Here is a 17,507-nt window from a genome sequence, read left to right as displayed (position 1 = left end):
CAGACAGGATGGAGTTAAAAGAGCAGCTGATTCGGGGGCTCTGGCTCACTCAGGCCTGGGGGAGGGAAGGGTACGGATGCGGGGCGAGCCTGTGGCGGCAGAGGCCAGCGTGATGTTGCAACAGCCTGAGGCACACCGAGCGTTCTCCCGGGGAAGTTGTCCCTGGATCGCGGGACCTTGGCAGTGGCAGCTGCACAGGCTCCTGGGGGAGTGTGGATAGTGACCTGTGCTTGCACACAGGCTTCTTGGTGGCGGCAGCAGCAGCCTTAGCGTCTCATGCCTGTCTCTGGGGTCCGCGCTGATAGCCGCGGCTTGCGCCCGTCTCTGGAGTTCCTTTAAGTGGTGCTCTTAATCTCCTCTCCTCGTGCATCCCAAAACAATGGTCTCTTGCCTCTTAGGCAGGTCCAGACTTTTTCCCGGTCTCCCTCCTGGCTAGCTGTGGCGCACTGGCCCCCTCAGGCTGTGTTCACGCAGCCAACCCCAGTCCTCTCCCTGGGATCTGACCTCCGAAGCCCGAGCCTCAGCTCCCAGCCCCCACCCGCCCTGGTGGGTGAGCAGACAAGCCTCTTGGGCTGGTGAGTGCTGGTTGGCAGCGATCCTCTGTGCGGGAATCTCTCTGCTTTGCCCTCCGCACCCCTGTGGCTGCGCTCTCCTCCGTGGCTCCGAAGCTTCCCCCCCCGCCCACCCCCCGTCTCCACCAGTGAAGGGGCTTCCTAGTGTGTGGAAACTTTTCCTCCTTCACGGCTCCCTCCCAGAGGTTCAGGTCCCGTCCCTATTCTTTTGTCTCTGTTTTTTCTTTTGCTCTAGCCAGATACGTGGGGAGTTTCTTGCCTTTTGGGAGGTCTGAGGTCTTCTGCCAGCGTTCAGTAGGTGTTCTGTAGGGGTTGTTCCACATGTAGATGTGTTTCTGATGTATTTGTGGGGAGGACGGTGATCTCCACGCCTTACTCTTCCGCCATCTTGAAGGTCTCCCTATGTGACTCTTATTTGTATCTTTTTCTAGTGTGTCTTTTAGATTCAGTTAATATCAGAAGTTTTCTCTGCTACATAGTAACTGCTCTCAGATATTATAGACTAAATGAGGAACAAGGAAAAGAGCAACTCTTTCAAACAGGAGTTTGAACTGAACCGAGATCTAAAGGGATAGTATGATTAGTGATGTGAAAAAACAGGTCGAGTGTCCTCGTGCAGGTTCAAAGGCACGGGAGTGGGAAATTCCATGGTACCTCTGGAAAGGACAGGTGGTCCATATGATGGCTGGTATGCAGGGGCAGTGGCAGAGATAAGGCTGGAGTGTCATGCAAGCCCCCGACTTTGTGCTGTGCAGACTTTATTGTAAAAAATGTGGGGACCGTGCAGTTTCTTGAATGGATGAATGATATAATCAGTCAAGTAGAAAATATACTGGTTGGGGCATGGGCATGAACACACACAAACATGTTCTTTATCTTGCTGAAAAGTGAATTAAAGAATTCAGAGGTGTTTAATCTTTTTCATACTAGGTCTTGTTTTGAAGGTAGAATGGCATTCACTTAGGCCTTGGGAAGAATGTGATCACAGAAGATTCTTTTTTAAAAAAATATTCTTTATTATGAAACTTTTCATAATAAACTCTATGTACCAAATCATCTAGTTTTCACTAGCCATACCTTTTTTGTCATATTTGTTTCAGCTTTTTTCCGCCCTGAATTATTGTAAAGCAAATCAGAGACATTATATTTCATCCCTAAAGGATGTTTCGTACATAACCACAATACCATTATTATGCCAAATAAATTCACAATAATTCATTAATGTCATTTTAATATATATGAGGGTCTTACGTTTTTTCTGTTGTTTGTTTTCTTTAGCTTTTCTTAGCTTTTTGTTGTCATTAAGCAGTACTCAGACTGAATTAATTGCTGGTTGCGTGACTGAGTAGAATTTATGAAAAGTAGAATATATGAAAAGCATTAGATGATATGCTTTCACGTATATAATGAATCCTAAGTTTTGTGTGTGTTGTTTTCCTTAGGTGATGTGTACTGTGGGTAAATATTAATGAAGTTTGGAGATTTAATGCCAGTTATAATTTTTAATATAGTACCTGTACATACTGAGAGTTGTAGGGGAGGTACACTGCCAGCAGTGGTGTTCTTTTGTCTGCTCTACTCATATTTTATCGTCATTAATTTCATCCTTCCAGCAGACTCATTCCTGACTTTCCCTTAATCTGATACCTTCTCTCTCCTCACTAGATGGTTCCAAAGTTTGGTGAGAATAAAAAATTTAAAAACTAGTCTTTTCCCTCAAACACAGATTTGGGAGCTGGTAATTGAAATTATATGTATATTTTTATATTAGAAACTCAGTTTATATGAAGTTTTCTGTAAGCTACATTTTTCTACTTGGTCATTTTATCATGTTTAATAGGTATGAAGAGGCTGAAAAAGACTGCACACAAGCTATTTTATTAGATGGCTCATATTCTAAAGCTTTTGCCAGAAGGGGAACTGCAAGAACATTTTTGGGAAAGCTCAATGAGGCCAAACAAGGTAAGACTATTTTTATAACACCTGGCCCTCACTCTTCCTGTTGACACTCCTGTTATAGAAGCAGAGATTTGCATAGCCTTCCCATGGTCCAAAGATACAGAACTTAGAGAAGTACATTTTCTTTCACAGTTTAGATCATGAATAGGTTTGTAGATTTGAAGGAATTCAGCTTCCATAGTGGACCTGTTTATCTTTTAATAGCATACAGTACAATCTGACCAAAATTAATGAAAAATTCGAATTATAGGTGAGAAGGAAAAAAGCAAGAAAAAGGCAGGAATGAAAAGGGAGTCAGCAGCCAGGAGGTAGAGGATAATATGAGACTGTAGTGATGCCCCCACTTTTTTTCTTGTTACTAGTTATTCTTATTTTTTCATGATCTTTTAAGTATTTATTCTGTTAGTCATTTTGAAGAACCAACTTACTTCTCTTGTGTGTTTTCTGTTTTACATATTTCTGCTTTTTATTTCCTTCCTTCATCTATCTTTTGGCTTAATTTGCTGGTTTTCTAACTTCTTGACACATCAATACTTATATAATTGATTTTCAGCCTTTGTGTTTTGAATGTTCATTTAAATCTGGCAGTTTAAGTCTGGCTTCAGCTGTAGCCCATGCATTTTTTTATTATGGTAAAATAGACATAACATAAAATTTACTGTTTTAACCATTTTTAAGTGTACAGTTCCGTGGCATTGAGTACATTCACATTGTTGTGCAACCATCACCATTACACATCTCCAGAACTTTTCATTATTCCATTCTGAACATTCTACCCATTTGACAATAACTCTCCATTCCCCCTTGCTCCAGCCCCTGGTAATCAATATTCTACTTTCTGTCTCTGAATTTGACTGTTCTAGTACCTCATGTGAGTAGAATCATACAGTAGTTGTCCTTTCGTGTCTGGCTTATTTCACTTAGCATGTCTCTAAGGCTCATCCATGTTGTGGCATATAGCAGACTTTGATTCCTTTTTAAGGATGAATAATAGTCCATTATCTGGGATTCTCTTAGATTCTGTCTTACGTTTGTGATTACCCTGTCATTTGTTAACAGTGTGAGTTTCGGTAAGTTAGATGACCTCTAGATCAAGGCCTCAGTTGTTTCACTGTAAAGTGGAGTTGTGGTCATGGTTACATGAGAATTCATATAAAGCAACTAGAATAGCAGTTGGTAAATGTTAGTTCTTATTATTGCCCACCAGTTTCCTAGCATCCTGAGTAAAACTTCTTGAGATACATATGGGGTTACTAACTAAATATATCATTTCTTGAACTCCATAAAGTATTTTCACTAATTTATTATATTTCTTAAAAATTCATTTTAGATTTTGAAACTGTTTTACTTCTGGAACCTGGAAATAAGCAGGCAGTGACTGAACTTTCCAAAATTAAAAAGGTATGCATTCTTTCCACCAAAATATGGTCTTATTTTCTGAAGCATAAACACATTTATTTGTTGCGTGATTAACTTGAGAATATTTTGATAGTCATGATTACAAATTTATTTTCAAGGAATTAATTGAGAAAGGACACTGGGATGATGTCTTTCTTGATTCTACTCAAAGGCAAAACGAGATAAAACCCATTGATAATCCACCTCATCTTGGATCAACTGTAAGTAAAGCCCTTTAATTTTTTCCCTTGCTATTTAAATATCAGTGTTCTATTAATAAGAGCTGAAAACAAATGTTGAATTAGTAGACTCTTAAAAGAAATGTTGAAATCTCTTCCTAGAGCCATTTTTAGAATCTTTAAAAAATACTTCTTAGGAATATTGACATAGTCAAATTGGGGAAAATTGAGCTGTTTAAAGTTCTGGGGTAACTTTTTAAAGTGACTTTTAATTTAACACTAAATATTTCTACATATTTTCTGGCTTTAAAGGAATTTGGAGCAGTTTTACATTTTGTAATTAAATATTTTTATTTCTATTACTATTCTTATTTGAGATTGGGATTTTATTACAGTAGTCTTGCATCTTCTGTGGGGTTTGATCTAAAGTTAGCACTTTGGCAAAAATCTAGTACAGGCATACCTTATTTTATTGCACTTTGCAGATACTGCATTTTTTACAGATTGAAGGTTTGTGGCAACCCTGTGCTGAGCAAGTCTATCAGCGCCATTTTTCCAATAACATTTTCTTACTTCATGTCTTTGTGTCACATTTTGGTAATTTTTGCAATATTTCAAACTTTTTCATTACTATCATATTTGTTATGGTGATCTGTGATCAGTGATCTTTGTTACTATTGCAAAAAGATTTGCTGAAGGCTCAGATGATCGTTAGCATTTTTTTTGCAATAAAGTATTTTTAATTAAGGTATGTACTTTTTTTAAGAGATAATGCTATATTACACACTTAAAAGAGTACAGTATAGTGTAAACATAACTTTTATATGCATTGAGAAACCAAAAGATTTATGTGACTTGCTTTATTGCAATATTCACATTATTGTGGTGGTCTGTAACTGAACCTGCAATATCTCCAAGGTATGCCTGTATAGGCAGAATTATTCTTAAGAATATACACTGCACATTGTTTTTGGTATACCATACTGTTTTTCATTAAGTCCAACAAAGCCAGATTTTTCCTGCAATACTGGAACAGAAAGAGTAGCTGGTAAAATTCAGTGGTTTGTTTTGTTTATATATATATATATATATATATATATATATATATATATATATATAAATATCTGTCAGAGCAGATATTTTTATCCTCCTTTTACAAAGGAAGAAGGTGTGGCAAAGAAAGTTTGTGTTTTGCCAAGTTCATAGTTCAAGTTAGTAACAGATAGAGGAATTCTTTGTTTAATATTTTTCTTGGGTTCTTATTTTGACTTTATTCTTGAATTTTCTGAGATAATAATTGTTTCCTGTGCCAGGCATAAATCTTAGTTGCTTTCATACATTTTCATACATCATATTCACTTGCTATTATTCTATTCTTAACAATAAAGGTGATTAAATGTTTAATCCAATGTGATTTAAACTTTTATTTCTTTGTAAAACTTTGTCTCAAAAGTTAAAAACAAAGCCTTTGTCAGACTTTTGCTATCCATAATTATAAAGACATTACCATGTGGTAAATCAGATATCTGTATATGGAAGAATGTCCCATTGCCAGTATACCCTAAACAGCTTTTATAAATCTGTTGGGTTCTCTTCTCCCTCAGTTTAAATATCAGTTTATGTTAATAGTTGTGAAAATGCAACATAAATTTGAATCTTTTGTGGCTGGATCTCAAAACAGAACACCTTCATGAATTGAGAGATCTGGGGTAAACCATTTTGTAACTGATCCAACAGAAACAAAATCATTATCCTAGTGGGAAGGGGAAAAAATTGCTATTTATTTTTGTAATAGGTCTCCATTTTAAAAAGTGGGCATTATTTAGAAAATAGTAGGTGCAGTTTGGTATGATGCTTTTGAGTTGATTTGAGCCCCATTTCATAAGCTTTAAAATTTTAGGCGAATGTGAACTCTATGTGATTCTTACTTTTTCTACTTAAGTTGAGAATAACTCACAGGTTAGTTGAGATCAAAGGAAATAATGTCCAATAATGCTAAGGCAGTTTCACGTAAAACAAATGTTAATTTCCTTTTCAGTCATATATGTGTGAGGCCACCTGGACACTGAGGAAAGTGGTCAGGAAAGAAAGGAAGGCCCAGGAGGTGGAGAAAAAAGAGTCCTGGGGTTACTTTATTCAAGCGAGAGGCTCGGTTGGGGTGTCCTGTGCTTGAGGGCTTGCAGCGGGGAGTACTGTTAATATATATTCTCTAGAGAGACTGTAGGAGAGCAGTAATGTAGGTCAGCTGGGCCTGGGGTTCCTAGGTAGGATAGTAGTAAATGAGAGTTTGTCCTGATCTCTTGGTGTCCACTAAAATATTGTATTTTTTTCATTTTCCTGGTTTCCCATATCAGAATTTCACCTTTCTGCGTGGTGCTTCGTCTCTTTCTCCTTTTCTGTTTATTCTTGTTTTTTTTTTTTTTTTAATAATTTTATTTATTTATTTATTTATTTATGTCTGTGTTGGGTCTTCGTTGCTGCACACAGGCTTTCTCTAGTTGTGGCAAGCAGGGGCTACTCTTCGTTGCGGTGCGCGGGTGCCTCATTGCCGTGGCTTCTCTTGTTGTGGAGCACCGGCTCTAGGCACGTAGTTGCCAGTAGTTGCGGCTTGTGGGCTCAGTAGTTGTGGCTCGTGGACTCTAGAGCACAGGCTCAGTAGTTGTGGTGCATGGGCTTAGTTGTTCCGCGGCATGTGAGATCTTCCTGGACCAGGGCTCAAACCCATGTCCCCTGCATTGGCAGGCGGATTCTTAACCACTGCACCACCATGGAAGCCCTCTGTTTATTCTTATTTCTTTTTTCTTTTTCTTGAAATGGTATAATATAGAGTTAAATAAAATGTTATGCTTCTAAGTCTTAATTTAAAAAGAGATGAATTGATTCTTTCATATTTTCTTACATCTTTCAACTGTAGTGATATCTTTTGTGTTTCACTCCTGTTACCAGCATACTGTCATCCCCTCATCCCTCCCAGCCATCAGTAGCATTGAGCAGCTCTCAGTAGCCACTGGTCTACCCTGAAAGAGATCATCTGTTAGGAAATTTATTAACTAGGATCATGTTTGCACCTCTGTTGTCAATGAAAGGATTTGGTTTTAAATGGAACTGTATTGATACAATTCAGTAGTTATAGTCTATTTTTTATAGCCTGTTCTTTAACACTATTTTTTAACGCTAACACATATCCATTCGTGGTCAATATCTTGATAGAAAACTATTGATGTTGATAGTTATCAGCAAAGCAAAGGCCTTAGATTAACATGATTATCCTTAAAGATAGAACCGCTAACAGGATTCTGTTAACAGACTTTTAATAGCTTTTTTATTTATGTGCATTCATCTAGTAACAATCAGTTGTTACCATTAGGTCTTTTTTTAGTTATGCTAATGGAATGCCTGGTTTTAACAGAGTTTAGTATATATGTCAAAAGTTTTTATATTTACAGCTTTTTGATTTAAAATTCAACTGTACAGTTGGAATGAAAATGAGTATATTGAAGAACGTCTTTTATTAAAAAGTAAAGAGTATTACATGTAAACTTAGGAAGAAATTGAAAATATTTGCCACCTGTTATGATTGAAATAAATAGTGAATGCTATTTATTTTAATAAATTAAAAACCATTATTGTGGTCAGGTACTTACCAACTTTGTGTAAATTATTTGGCAAATCTTTAATTCTGGGCTGGTTTTATCCAGCAGTTAGAGGATGCAGTTAGGTTTTTGTTTTTGTTTTTTAAAATACTTATTTATTTACTTATTTGGCTGCATCAGATCGTAGTTGTAGGATCTTCGTTGCGGCATGCGGGATCTTTTCTTTCATACAGAATGCAGGTTATTGCCTGGCCTTGTTCTACTTGCCTTCAGCCCACAATACTGATGTCACTTGGTCATATTTTTTCTTGGCTTTGTTGCCTCTAGGATAAACTTCAAACTCCTTGATATGGCACACAAGTCCCTTTATAAGCTGTCTTTAAGCAGCCTTTCAGGCTTTGTCTCTACCTCTCCTCCCCTTACACCAGCCCTACTGGACTTCTCACCTTTCCACTGGCCATGCCATACCCTTCAACACTGCATTCCTGGGTACTTTTTCTGTGAAGCCCCCCGATGTCAATTTTTATCTTCCTTTCTCTGTTCTTTTAGCACTTTGTACCTGTACCTTTTATAGTGCATATTCCATTGCCTTGTAATGATTTATATATGCATCTTCTTTCCCCCATTTAGACCTACATATGGTAGTAGTCTGGCAGTATGACTCCAAATTGAATTTACTTACAACTGGGATATTGGCTGTAAAAACACTTTAACCTTTTAATTTGTGTCCCTAAACTAGGAAACCTTTGTATGTTGATGTAAAGAATTGATTTTAATTGTTTTAGAAACCACTCAAGAAGCTTATTATTGAAGAAACTGGTAATTTGATTCAGACTGTTGATGTGCCAGATAGCACTACTACTGCTGCTGCTCCAGAGCCTAATCCTATCCATCCAGCAAAGGTAACAGCAACCACTGGCACAAGTAAGAAGAACTCAAGCCAAGATGACCTTTTGCCCACAAGCGATATCCCAAAAGCAAAAGTATTGAAAATAGAAGAAATCAGTGATAATTCAGCTCAGCAGTGAGTAGAAATACTTTCATTTGATAGTCATCTAGAATGGTAATAATCCCACTAGAAAACTGATATTGCTGGTGAGACTTCTGGTTTGTACTCATCCCCATAGTTTTTTGAACTATCCGACTTTACATTGTAGTTTTTCTTTTAACTGTAAGAGAGGTTTTGCTGAAGGAATGATCACTATTCCTTTACCACACTGAGGACTTTAGAAATAAGAGAAAGTATCTTTTTTTAAAAAAATATTTTAATTTTATCAGAGTATAGTTGATTTACAGTGTTGTGTTAGTTTCAGGTATATAGCAAAGTGATTCAGTTACACATATACATATATTCATTCTTTTTTAGATTCTTTCTCAATATAGATTATCACAGAATATTGAGTAGAGTTCCCTGTGCTATACAGTAGGTCCTTGTTGCTTATTTATCTTATATATAGTAGTTTGTGTATGTTCATCTCAAGCTCCTGATTTATCCCTCCCCCCCATGTTTCCCCTCTGGTAACGATGTTTGTTTTCAATATCTGTAAGTCTGTTTCTGTTTTATAAATAAGTTCATTTATATATTTTTAAAAAAAATTAGATTCCACATATGAGTGGTATCATATGATATTTGTCTTTGACTTACTTCATTTAGTATGATAATCTCTGGGTCCATCCATGTTGCTGTAAATAGCATTATTTCATTCTTTTTTATGGCTTAGTAATATTCCATTGTGTGTATGTACCACATCTTATTTATCCATTCCTCTTTTGATGGACATTTAGGTTGCTTCCATGTCTTGGGTGTTGTAAATAGTGCTGCAGTGAACATTGGGGTGCATGTATCCTTTCAGATTATCGTTTTCTCCAGATATATGCCCAGGAATGGGATTGCTGGATCATATGGTAGTTCTAAGTTTTTTAAGGAACCTCCATACTGTTCTCCATAGCAGTTGTACCAATTTACATTCCCAGCACCAGTGTAGGAGGGTTCCCCTTTCTCCACACCCTCTCCAGTATTTATTATTTGTAGATTTTTTGATGATGGCCATTCTGACTGGTGTGAGGTGATATCTCACTGTAGTTTTGATTTGCATTTCTCTCATAATTAGTGATGTTGACCATCTTTTCATGTGCATTTTGGCCATCTGTATGTCATCTTTGGAGAAATGTCTGTTTAGATCTTCTGCCCATTTTGATTGGGTTGTTTGTTTTTTAGACATAGAGCTGCATGAGTTGTTTGTATATTTTACAGATTAATCCCTTGTCATTTGCTTCGGTTGCAAATATTTTCTCCCATTCTGTGGGTTCTTTTCGTTTTGTTGATGGTTTCCTTTGCTGTGCAGAAACTTTTAAGTTTAATTAGGTCCTATTTGTTTATTTTTGTTTTTATTTTCATTATTCTAGGAGGTGGATCAGAAAAGATATTACTGCAGTTTATGTCAAAGAGTGTTCTGCCTGTGTTTTCCTCTAAGAGTTTTATAGTGTACAGCCTTACATTTAGTTCTTTGATCCATTTTGAGTTTATGTTTGTGTATGGTGTTCGAGAACGTTCTAATTTTATTCTCCTACATGTAGCTGTCCAGTTTTCCCAGTACCATTTATTGAAGAGACTGTCTTTTCTCCATTGTATAGCCTTGCCTCCTTTGTTGTAGATAATTGACCATAGGTGTGTGAGTTTATTTCTGGGCTTTCTAGCCTATTTTATTGATCTGTATTTCTGTTTTTGTGCCAGTACTGTACTGTTTTGATTACTCTAGCTTTGTAGTATAGTCTGAAGTCAGGGAGTCTGATTCCAGCTCTGTTTTTCTTTCTCAAGATTGCTTTGGCTGTTCAGGGTCTTTTGTGTTTCTATATAAATTAAAAATTTTTTTGCTCTAGTTCTGTGAAAAATGCCATTGGTCATTTGATAGGGATTGCATTGAATCTGTAGATTGCCTTGGGTAGTATAGCCATTTTGACAGTATTGATTTTTCCAATCCAAGAACATGGTATATCCTTCCATCGGTGTCATCTCTGATTTCTTTCATCAGCATCTTATAGTTTTCACAGTAGAGGTCTTTTGTCTCCTTAGGTAGGTTTATTCCTAGGTATTTTATTCTTTTTGATGCAATGGTAAATGGGAGTGTTTCCTTAATTTCACTCTCAGATCTCTCGTTGTTAGTATATAGGAATGCAAGAGATTTCTGTGTATTAATTTTGTATCCTGCAACTTTACTGAATTAATTGATGAGCTCTAGTAGATTTCTGGTAGCATTTTTAGGATTTTCTATGTATAGCATCATGTCATCTGCAAACAGTGGTGAAAGTATCTTGAACAAATTGATTTTGTGCATTTTCTTTTCTAGAACTTCAGTAGATGTTTCACTTTGTAATTCAGGAAGAATTTTTAATTTTTTATAGGGAAGCTTCATAAACAATGTAGAATTTAGGCATTATCATTATTCTAGCCATTACTATTTAAGATATTCATGGGCTCTTTAAATTTTGTTCAGAATTTTTTAAAAAGTCATGCATTTTCTTAATGATGAGAATATAAAAGACATAGATTAGTAGTTTACTTTAGGGTGTTGAAATTTTATTCATATATTTTTGCATTGCTACTGAACAATCCTATTAAAAGGTTTTTTTGTTTTAAACGTTGAACTTTAGTAGTTCTGTTTAGAGTGATAGTATAGATTGTGGGAAAACTAAGTAGGCAGGTTTGTTTTTTTTTTTTTAAAGGAGGAAGCATTTCTTCCTTCTTGGAATCTTTCTTGAAACTGTGGTAATTCACATAATTCAGAGTGAAAGGTTGACTTGTGAGTATATGTGATATAATAATGCAGTGTATAGAAATGTTTTGTCAAAAGGTGGCCAGGCTATTAGCCCAGCTAATGAGAATAATCATTACGTAACCAGCATCTGAAAATTTGCACAAGTATAATCTGTCTTGCCAAAAGTATACATATATTATCAGCTGAAAGAATTTACTACTGGCAGAATATAAATAGAAATACAGTATGAATAAAGTAGAAATTTAAAAATCTCTGTTGATGTTTCCTTATATAAGCTTTGACTATTTGTGGTTCTTCTCTTTGTTTTTCTTTTTTATTATTATTATTTATTTATTTTTGGCTGCCTTGGGTCTTCATTGCTACTTGCCGGCTTTCTCTAGTTGTGGTGAGCGGGGGCTACTCTTTGTTGCAGTGCATGGGCTTATCATTGCGGTGGTTTCTCTTGTTACAGAGCACGGGCTCTAGGCGTGCGGGCTCCAGTAGTTGTGGCACGTGGGCTCAGTAGTTGTGGCTCGCAGGCTCTAGAGCGCAGGCTCAGTAGTTGTGGCGCATGGGCTTAGTTGCTCTGCGGCATGTGGGAATCTTCCCAGGCCAGGGATCAAACCCGTGTCCCCTGCACTGGCAGGCGGATTCTTAACTACTGCGCCACCAGGGAAGCCCTGTGGTTCTTTTCTAATTATTTGATGCCTCTGAAATATTTCAGACCTGAAGTCAATTTGAAAAAGAATGTATGTCAGTCTTTGAGTGAGAAGATTTCTATAGAGGTAGACAAAACACCTGCTCAGTTTATCAGGACTGCTCTTCCTCCAGTTCCTGCAAACTCATTTCAGCTTGAATCTGATTTCAGACAACTGAAAAATTCTCCAGATACGTTGTATCAATATTTGAAGGTAAGAAAGAGGGAGGAAGCTGGTAGTTCTCCTGTAAGTTAGAGGTCAAAGAACTTCTTTGGTCACTATATAATAATAGTGCTATATTTGCTTATAATATGATTGTAGAAAATGCTCTTATCCCTTTCCTGATACAAATATATCAGCCTGGTCAGACCATTTTAAATATTTGCAACCAGTGAACCTCTGAAAAAGGTTGTGTTAAATTTTGTTTTCTAAAGTAACTTAATCTAGTTTCATACATCATGACTTAAACTTAACTCTTCATCCTTCAAGATGAGGAAAGAAGCTGAAATACATTGAGTGCTTTCTGTGTGCCAAACAATGCTTGCAATATTTAGGCCGTCAGTCTCCTGAAAATGAGCTTTTATTTGCTCAAGGAAAAGAATTAACTCATATGAAATTTACCAAATAATGGATTTTTAGCATTGTCTTTTTCAAGTAGTTTTATTTTTTAAACTCTCTAATTCTTTTTATTGCTCCTTGAGAGCTCTCTTTCATTTCCTGTTTCTGTTGGGTAGTACACATCTCTCCATGAGATTTTTCTCTGTCTTGAACAGAGTGATTATTTTATAGTTCCTCTAACTTTCATTCTTCTATCATAGTTACATTTCAGTGTGACTCCATTATTATATATTCATTGAATACTAATGCATAATAGTTATTTTTTACTATGTTGAACTAAGCAATTATTATATAAATAATTTGTGATTGGGAATGTTGCCATAATTTAATTTTCTAACACCTTATATTTTTCCCAAGCAAATTGAACCATCCTTGTATCCCAAGCTGTTTCAGAAAAATCTAGATCCAGATGTATTCAACCATATCATTAAAATTCTGCATGACTTTTACATTGAGTAAGTAAGTTTAGTTATGCTTTCATGTTGTAATGCTCAGCTGTTTCTAGTGATTTGGGAAATTCATTCTTTTTGGTGTCATATTACCTTTTATATAGCAAAATTAGCTCTCTTGTAAATTTAGCTGTTGCAGAAGTTGTAAAGAGATGACAAGTACAAACAATGAAGAAGGAAATGATTAGGAGGAAAAAGGACTTAAAATTTTTTTTAGAGAAAGGTAGAGTATGGAAGTGACAAATATTATAGCAGATTAATAACATCTGTGCTATGCCTCACATTTAAGAATATTACAATTTTTTCAGTTGACTTGATAAAATTCTTCATTTGGGCACTTAAAATATAGACAGTATGCAGGGAAAAATGATACATGAAGACCTTATTTATATATAATTAGAAATATTATTTTAGTAAGCAGACTGAATGAGCTGCTTTTCATTGATCATTTGTTTTTTTATTTGGGTTATTTCAGGAAAGAAAAGCCATCACTCATCTTTGAAATCTTACAAAGACTTTCTGAACTAAGAAGGTTTGATATGGCAGTGATGTTTATGTCAGAACCTGAGAAGAAAAGTGAGTTCTGTGAAGAAAGCTTTTTCATATCTCTTTATTCTTGTGTGTTCCTTTATTCAACAAATGATAGCAAATATTTATTGAATGTCAATTATGTACAAGGTACATACAATTAAATTAATTACAATTAAGCTAATTAAATTGAATGACTATTAAATTAAGTAAAGTTAAATTTTTTGATTCTGACAACAACTTTGTGAGGTGTAGGTATGATTATCATTTTGGTTTTACAAAGGAGGAAACTGAAGCATACACAGGTAAGGACCTTGACCGAGGTTCCATAGCTAGGAAGCCAGACCCAGGAGTTAAACCAAGGTGTTCTGGGCTCTTCTACTTGAAAACGCAGTGATAGCGTAATGGTTGAGCTCCTGGCATGATGGAACTCGTGCAGGGTTTCTGCCACAGGAACTTGCAACTGGGCGTGGGTGCATGGGAGGTCTCACCCATTTTTTGAGCTAATTTCCTTGAGTTTGTTTGATTTAAGCTGAATTCTCAAAAAAGTGCAGGAGTCAGATGAAGGAGGTGGGAATGTGCAGAGGTTTTGAGGCAGGAGAGAGCCAGTTGAGCTCAGAAAATTAAAAGGAGTGCAGTGTGGCTGGATTGTAGAGTTAGAGGGTAAAAAGAGGCAGGTGATGAGCCTGAAGAGTTAGATTCCTTATTTATTTCTACATCTCGGTCTTTGGCATAAAGTGTCAGTTTTGGGGAACCCTAATTTAAGTAAAATCAGACTATGGAGAAGCTTCAATTACAGTTGACCCTTGAACAACATGGGAGTTAGGGGCACCAACCCTCCACACAGTTGAAAATCCACGTACAATTTTATAGTCGGTCCACAGTATCTGAGTTTCCTCATTCACAGATTCAGCCAACCGTGGATCATGTAGTACTGTAGTATTTACTTTTGAAAAATATCCGCCTTTAAGTGGATCTGTGCAGTTCAAACCCGTGTTTTTCAAGGATCAATTGTACTTGGAGTTTTAAGGCTATACTGTAGTTTTAGGAAAAAGAGAAAAATCATTAGAATGCAGGAATACCAGTTTTTTAGTTTTAAAAATAGCAAAAACTATGATTTTCAGATACTTTCTGGACTAAACATACTTTGGGCTCCTTTTCTGTTTCTTCTTTATGTTTGTAGCAGTGACATTGAATCTGAATCACTAAGAAAAATACTCTGTATGTTGAACTTAGGGAAGTGGACATGTAATTTAGAGAGATTCCTAATAGGGGTAAACCAAAAGAAGTTTCTGCTTAACCTTTAATCAGAAACAGTCCCTGAAATTCCCTGAACGTATTACTGTTTCTTATTACTATTCTGACCTCATTTTCTATCACTTTTTTTAGTCATTCTGCCCCACTGCACTGACTTTGTGTCTTTTTAATATACCAAATTTCCAAACTTCTTATGGCCTCAGGGTCTTTGTGTTTGACTGTTCCCCCTCAGCCTAGACTATCTTCCCCTGCCTCTTCCTCACTTCATTCAGTTTCTACCTAATAGTCACCTCCTCAGAGACACCTTTCCTCACAGGCCTACTCACAATAACTGCCTGCCTCCCTTTCCTCATCACCCTCTGTCATCTTACCTCGCTTTATTTTTCTTCATAATACAGAACTAGCTGACAGTATTTTAAGTATTTGTTTATTATTTCTCTCTCCCTAATAGAATGGAAGCTCCATGACAGCAGGAACTTTGTCTACTTTGTTCTCTAGGCCTCAGCGTGTAGAACAGTGCTTAGTACATAATAACCTCTTAGTCAGTGCATGAGTGAATGTATTTCTTGCCACTGTGATGTGATAACTTGAAGTGTGGTCAAAGAATGTGAGTTGGTCCTTCAGACTGGCCTGCCAACAGTACTGTCTTGGTGGGGTCACCACTGTCCACTAAGTTAAACATGGGAAGCACTTACAGTGGTTCCTGGCATGTAACTAAATATTCAGTAAATAGTAGCTGTTGTTGTCTTTTATTATTGTCATTATTATTAAAAACTGTTAGCTAGTTTTAATGTTGAGGAATGTATGAACTATAATCCCGTTTTCCATAGTGTTGAGTGTAGACCAGCCATTTCAGTGGTATGAAAGATAAAGATTTTAAATGACTCATAAGCAAATCTTTTTTTAACTTTTAATTGTTATTATAAAAATGTATATAGCTTGCCCATCAAACATGATTTTTGTGAATGTTATTGCTAATTTTTAATTTATAGTAGTGATATAAATTTTTCTTTTAAAATGATTTAAGTTTTGAAAAAGTTAATTGGAATATTAAATAAGTAAAAGTGTACTTGTTACACAGGTCAAAAATCTTTAGGGTAGTACAGAATGAATTATGTTTAATCTGCAAAGTTAATGTCATTGAGGATGTAGGGGAAATTTTTTTACTGCCAAAGCAAAATATTCTGCTAAGAAACATCATTGGACTGCCATATAATTTTCTGTTCTCAGGTTGGCTTTTTAAATATCTGAATTAGAATTTATAAATAATCCTAATGATTGCTTTATAATGTAAAAAATATTTAACAGATTTGATTACTCCCTTTAATTTTTGCTTTACTTTTTAAAAATGGAGATTAAAATGAATTTTTTTTCTTTTTCAGTTGCACGTGTATTATTCAATCACATAGGCAAATCAGGATTGAATGATAGTTCTGTTGAAGAACTCAAGAAAAGATACGGTGGTTGATTTCCATTTTTACTGAAATTATTGCCTTTGGATTTCATATGTAAATTGTTTTCTACTGAAAATAAAATGTTTTGCTTTTTAAGAAAATGATATTATACAGGAGAAGTACTGTTTTTGGATGTAAGCTAATTAAATATAAAGTGATTTGTGATTTAACTAGTGAGAAATATATGTAAGTGAACTATTTATAAGTTTTCTTCTGAAAATAAAAATATAAATAATGAGGTATACTTGTAAAGATCAGTGTTTTATGTCATTTTATTTTATTATTTTTATTAAAAATTTTTTTTATTTATTTGTTTTTATCTTTGGCTGCGTTGGGTCTTTGTTGCTGCGCTTGGGCTTTCTCTAGTTGTGGCGAGCAGGAGCTACTCTTCGTTGTGGTGCATGGGCTTCTCATTATGGTGGCTTCTCTTGTTGCAGAGCACGGGCTCTAGGTGCACAGGCTTCAGTAGTTGTGGCATGCAGGCTCAGTAGTTGTGGCACATGGGCTTAGTTGCTCCGGGGCATGTGGGATCTTCCCGGGCCAGGGCTTGACCCCGTGTCCCCTGCATTGGCAGGCAGATTCTTAACCCCTGTGCCACCAGGGAAGTCCTATAAGTCATTTTAAATGTTAAGTTTAGATACATTCTTCAGTGCCCCGTAAGTGTTACATTTTTAAAAATATTTTCATGAGTTTTTGTAACCACATGACAAGGTTGCTTCCTTAGCATATGAATAAAGTTATATAGAGGAGTTAAGTAGATAATCAGATTGTTTCGTTATAAAATGTTTTCGTACCATTGTGCCAGTTCACTAACATAAAATTGCTTAGTTGCAGGATGTGTATTTTTAGTATTTATGTTGAAAGGAGACTTTCAGTTGGACTTTTTAAATAGGTTACTTGACAGCATACTTAAATTTCAATGCTACAGCTTTTTTTCCTCATCATAGCCATGTTATATTTCAACTGAATGCAGATAATCTAAAGCAAGGTGTAAAAGTTTAAAAACTAGGAATGTTTAAGGTAGTAATTAGTGTATAGCTTGTGTGT

General features: G+C 36.0%; 1 protein-coding gene across 2 annotated transcripts in view; it reads left to right on the top strand.

The window, feature by feature from the left end:
* Positions 1-16,769, top strand: part of RPAP3 (RNA polymerase II associated protein 3) — a 41,485-nt gene extending 24,716 nt beyond the window's left edge. For both annotated transcript variants that reach the window (XM_082349407.1, XM_082349408.1), the window contains 8 exons: positions 2,413-2,534; positions 3,862-3,932; positions 4,049-4,150; positions 8,487-8,725; positions 12,181-12,367; positions 13,130-13,227; positions 13,697-13,797; positions 16,389-16,769. In XM_082349407.1, the coding sequence (XP_082205533.1) occupies positions 2,413-2,534; positions 3,862-3,932; positions 4,049-4,150; positions 8,487-8,725; positions 12,181-12,367; positions 13,130-13,227; positions 13,697-13,797; positions 16,389-16,474 (1,006 nt within the window). In that variant the 3' untranslated portion in view covers positions 16,475-16,769. The remainder of the gene's footprint in view (positions 1-2,412; positions 2,535-3,861; positions 3,933-4,048; positions 4,151-8,486; positions 8,726-12,180; positions 12,368-13,129; positions 13,228-13,696; positions 13,798-16,388) is intronic.
* Positions 16,770-17,507: the final 738 nt, after the last annotated feature.

This window comes from Balaenoptera borealis, assembly GCF_965194805.1.
Source record: "Balaenoptera borealis genome assembly, chromosome: 13".
NCBI classification, from domain to species: Eukaryota; Metazoa; Chordata; class Mammalia; order Artiodactyla; family Balaenopteridae; genus Balaenoptera; species Balaenoptera borealis.
This window is presented reverse-complemented; position numbering and strand designations above follow the sequence as displayed.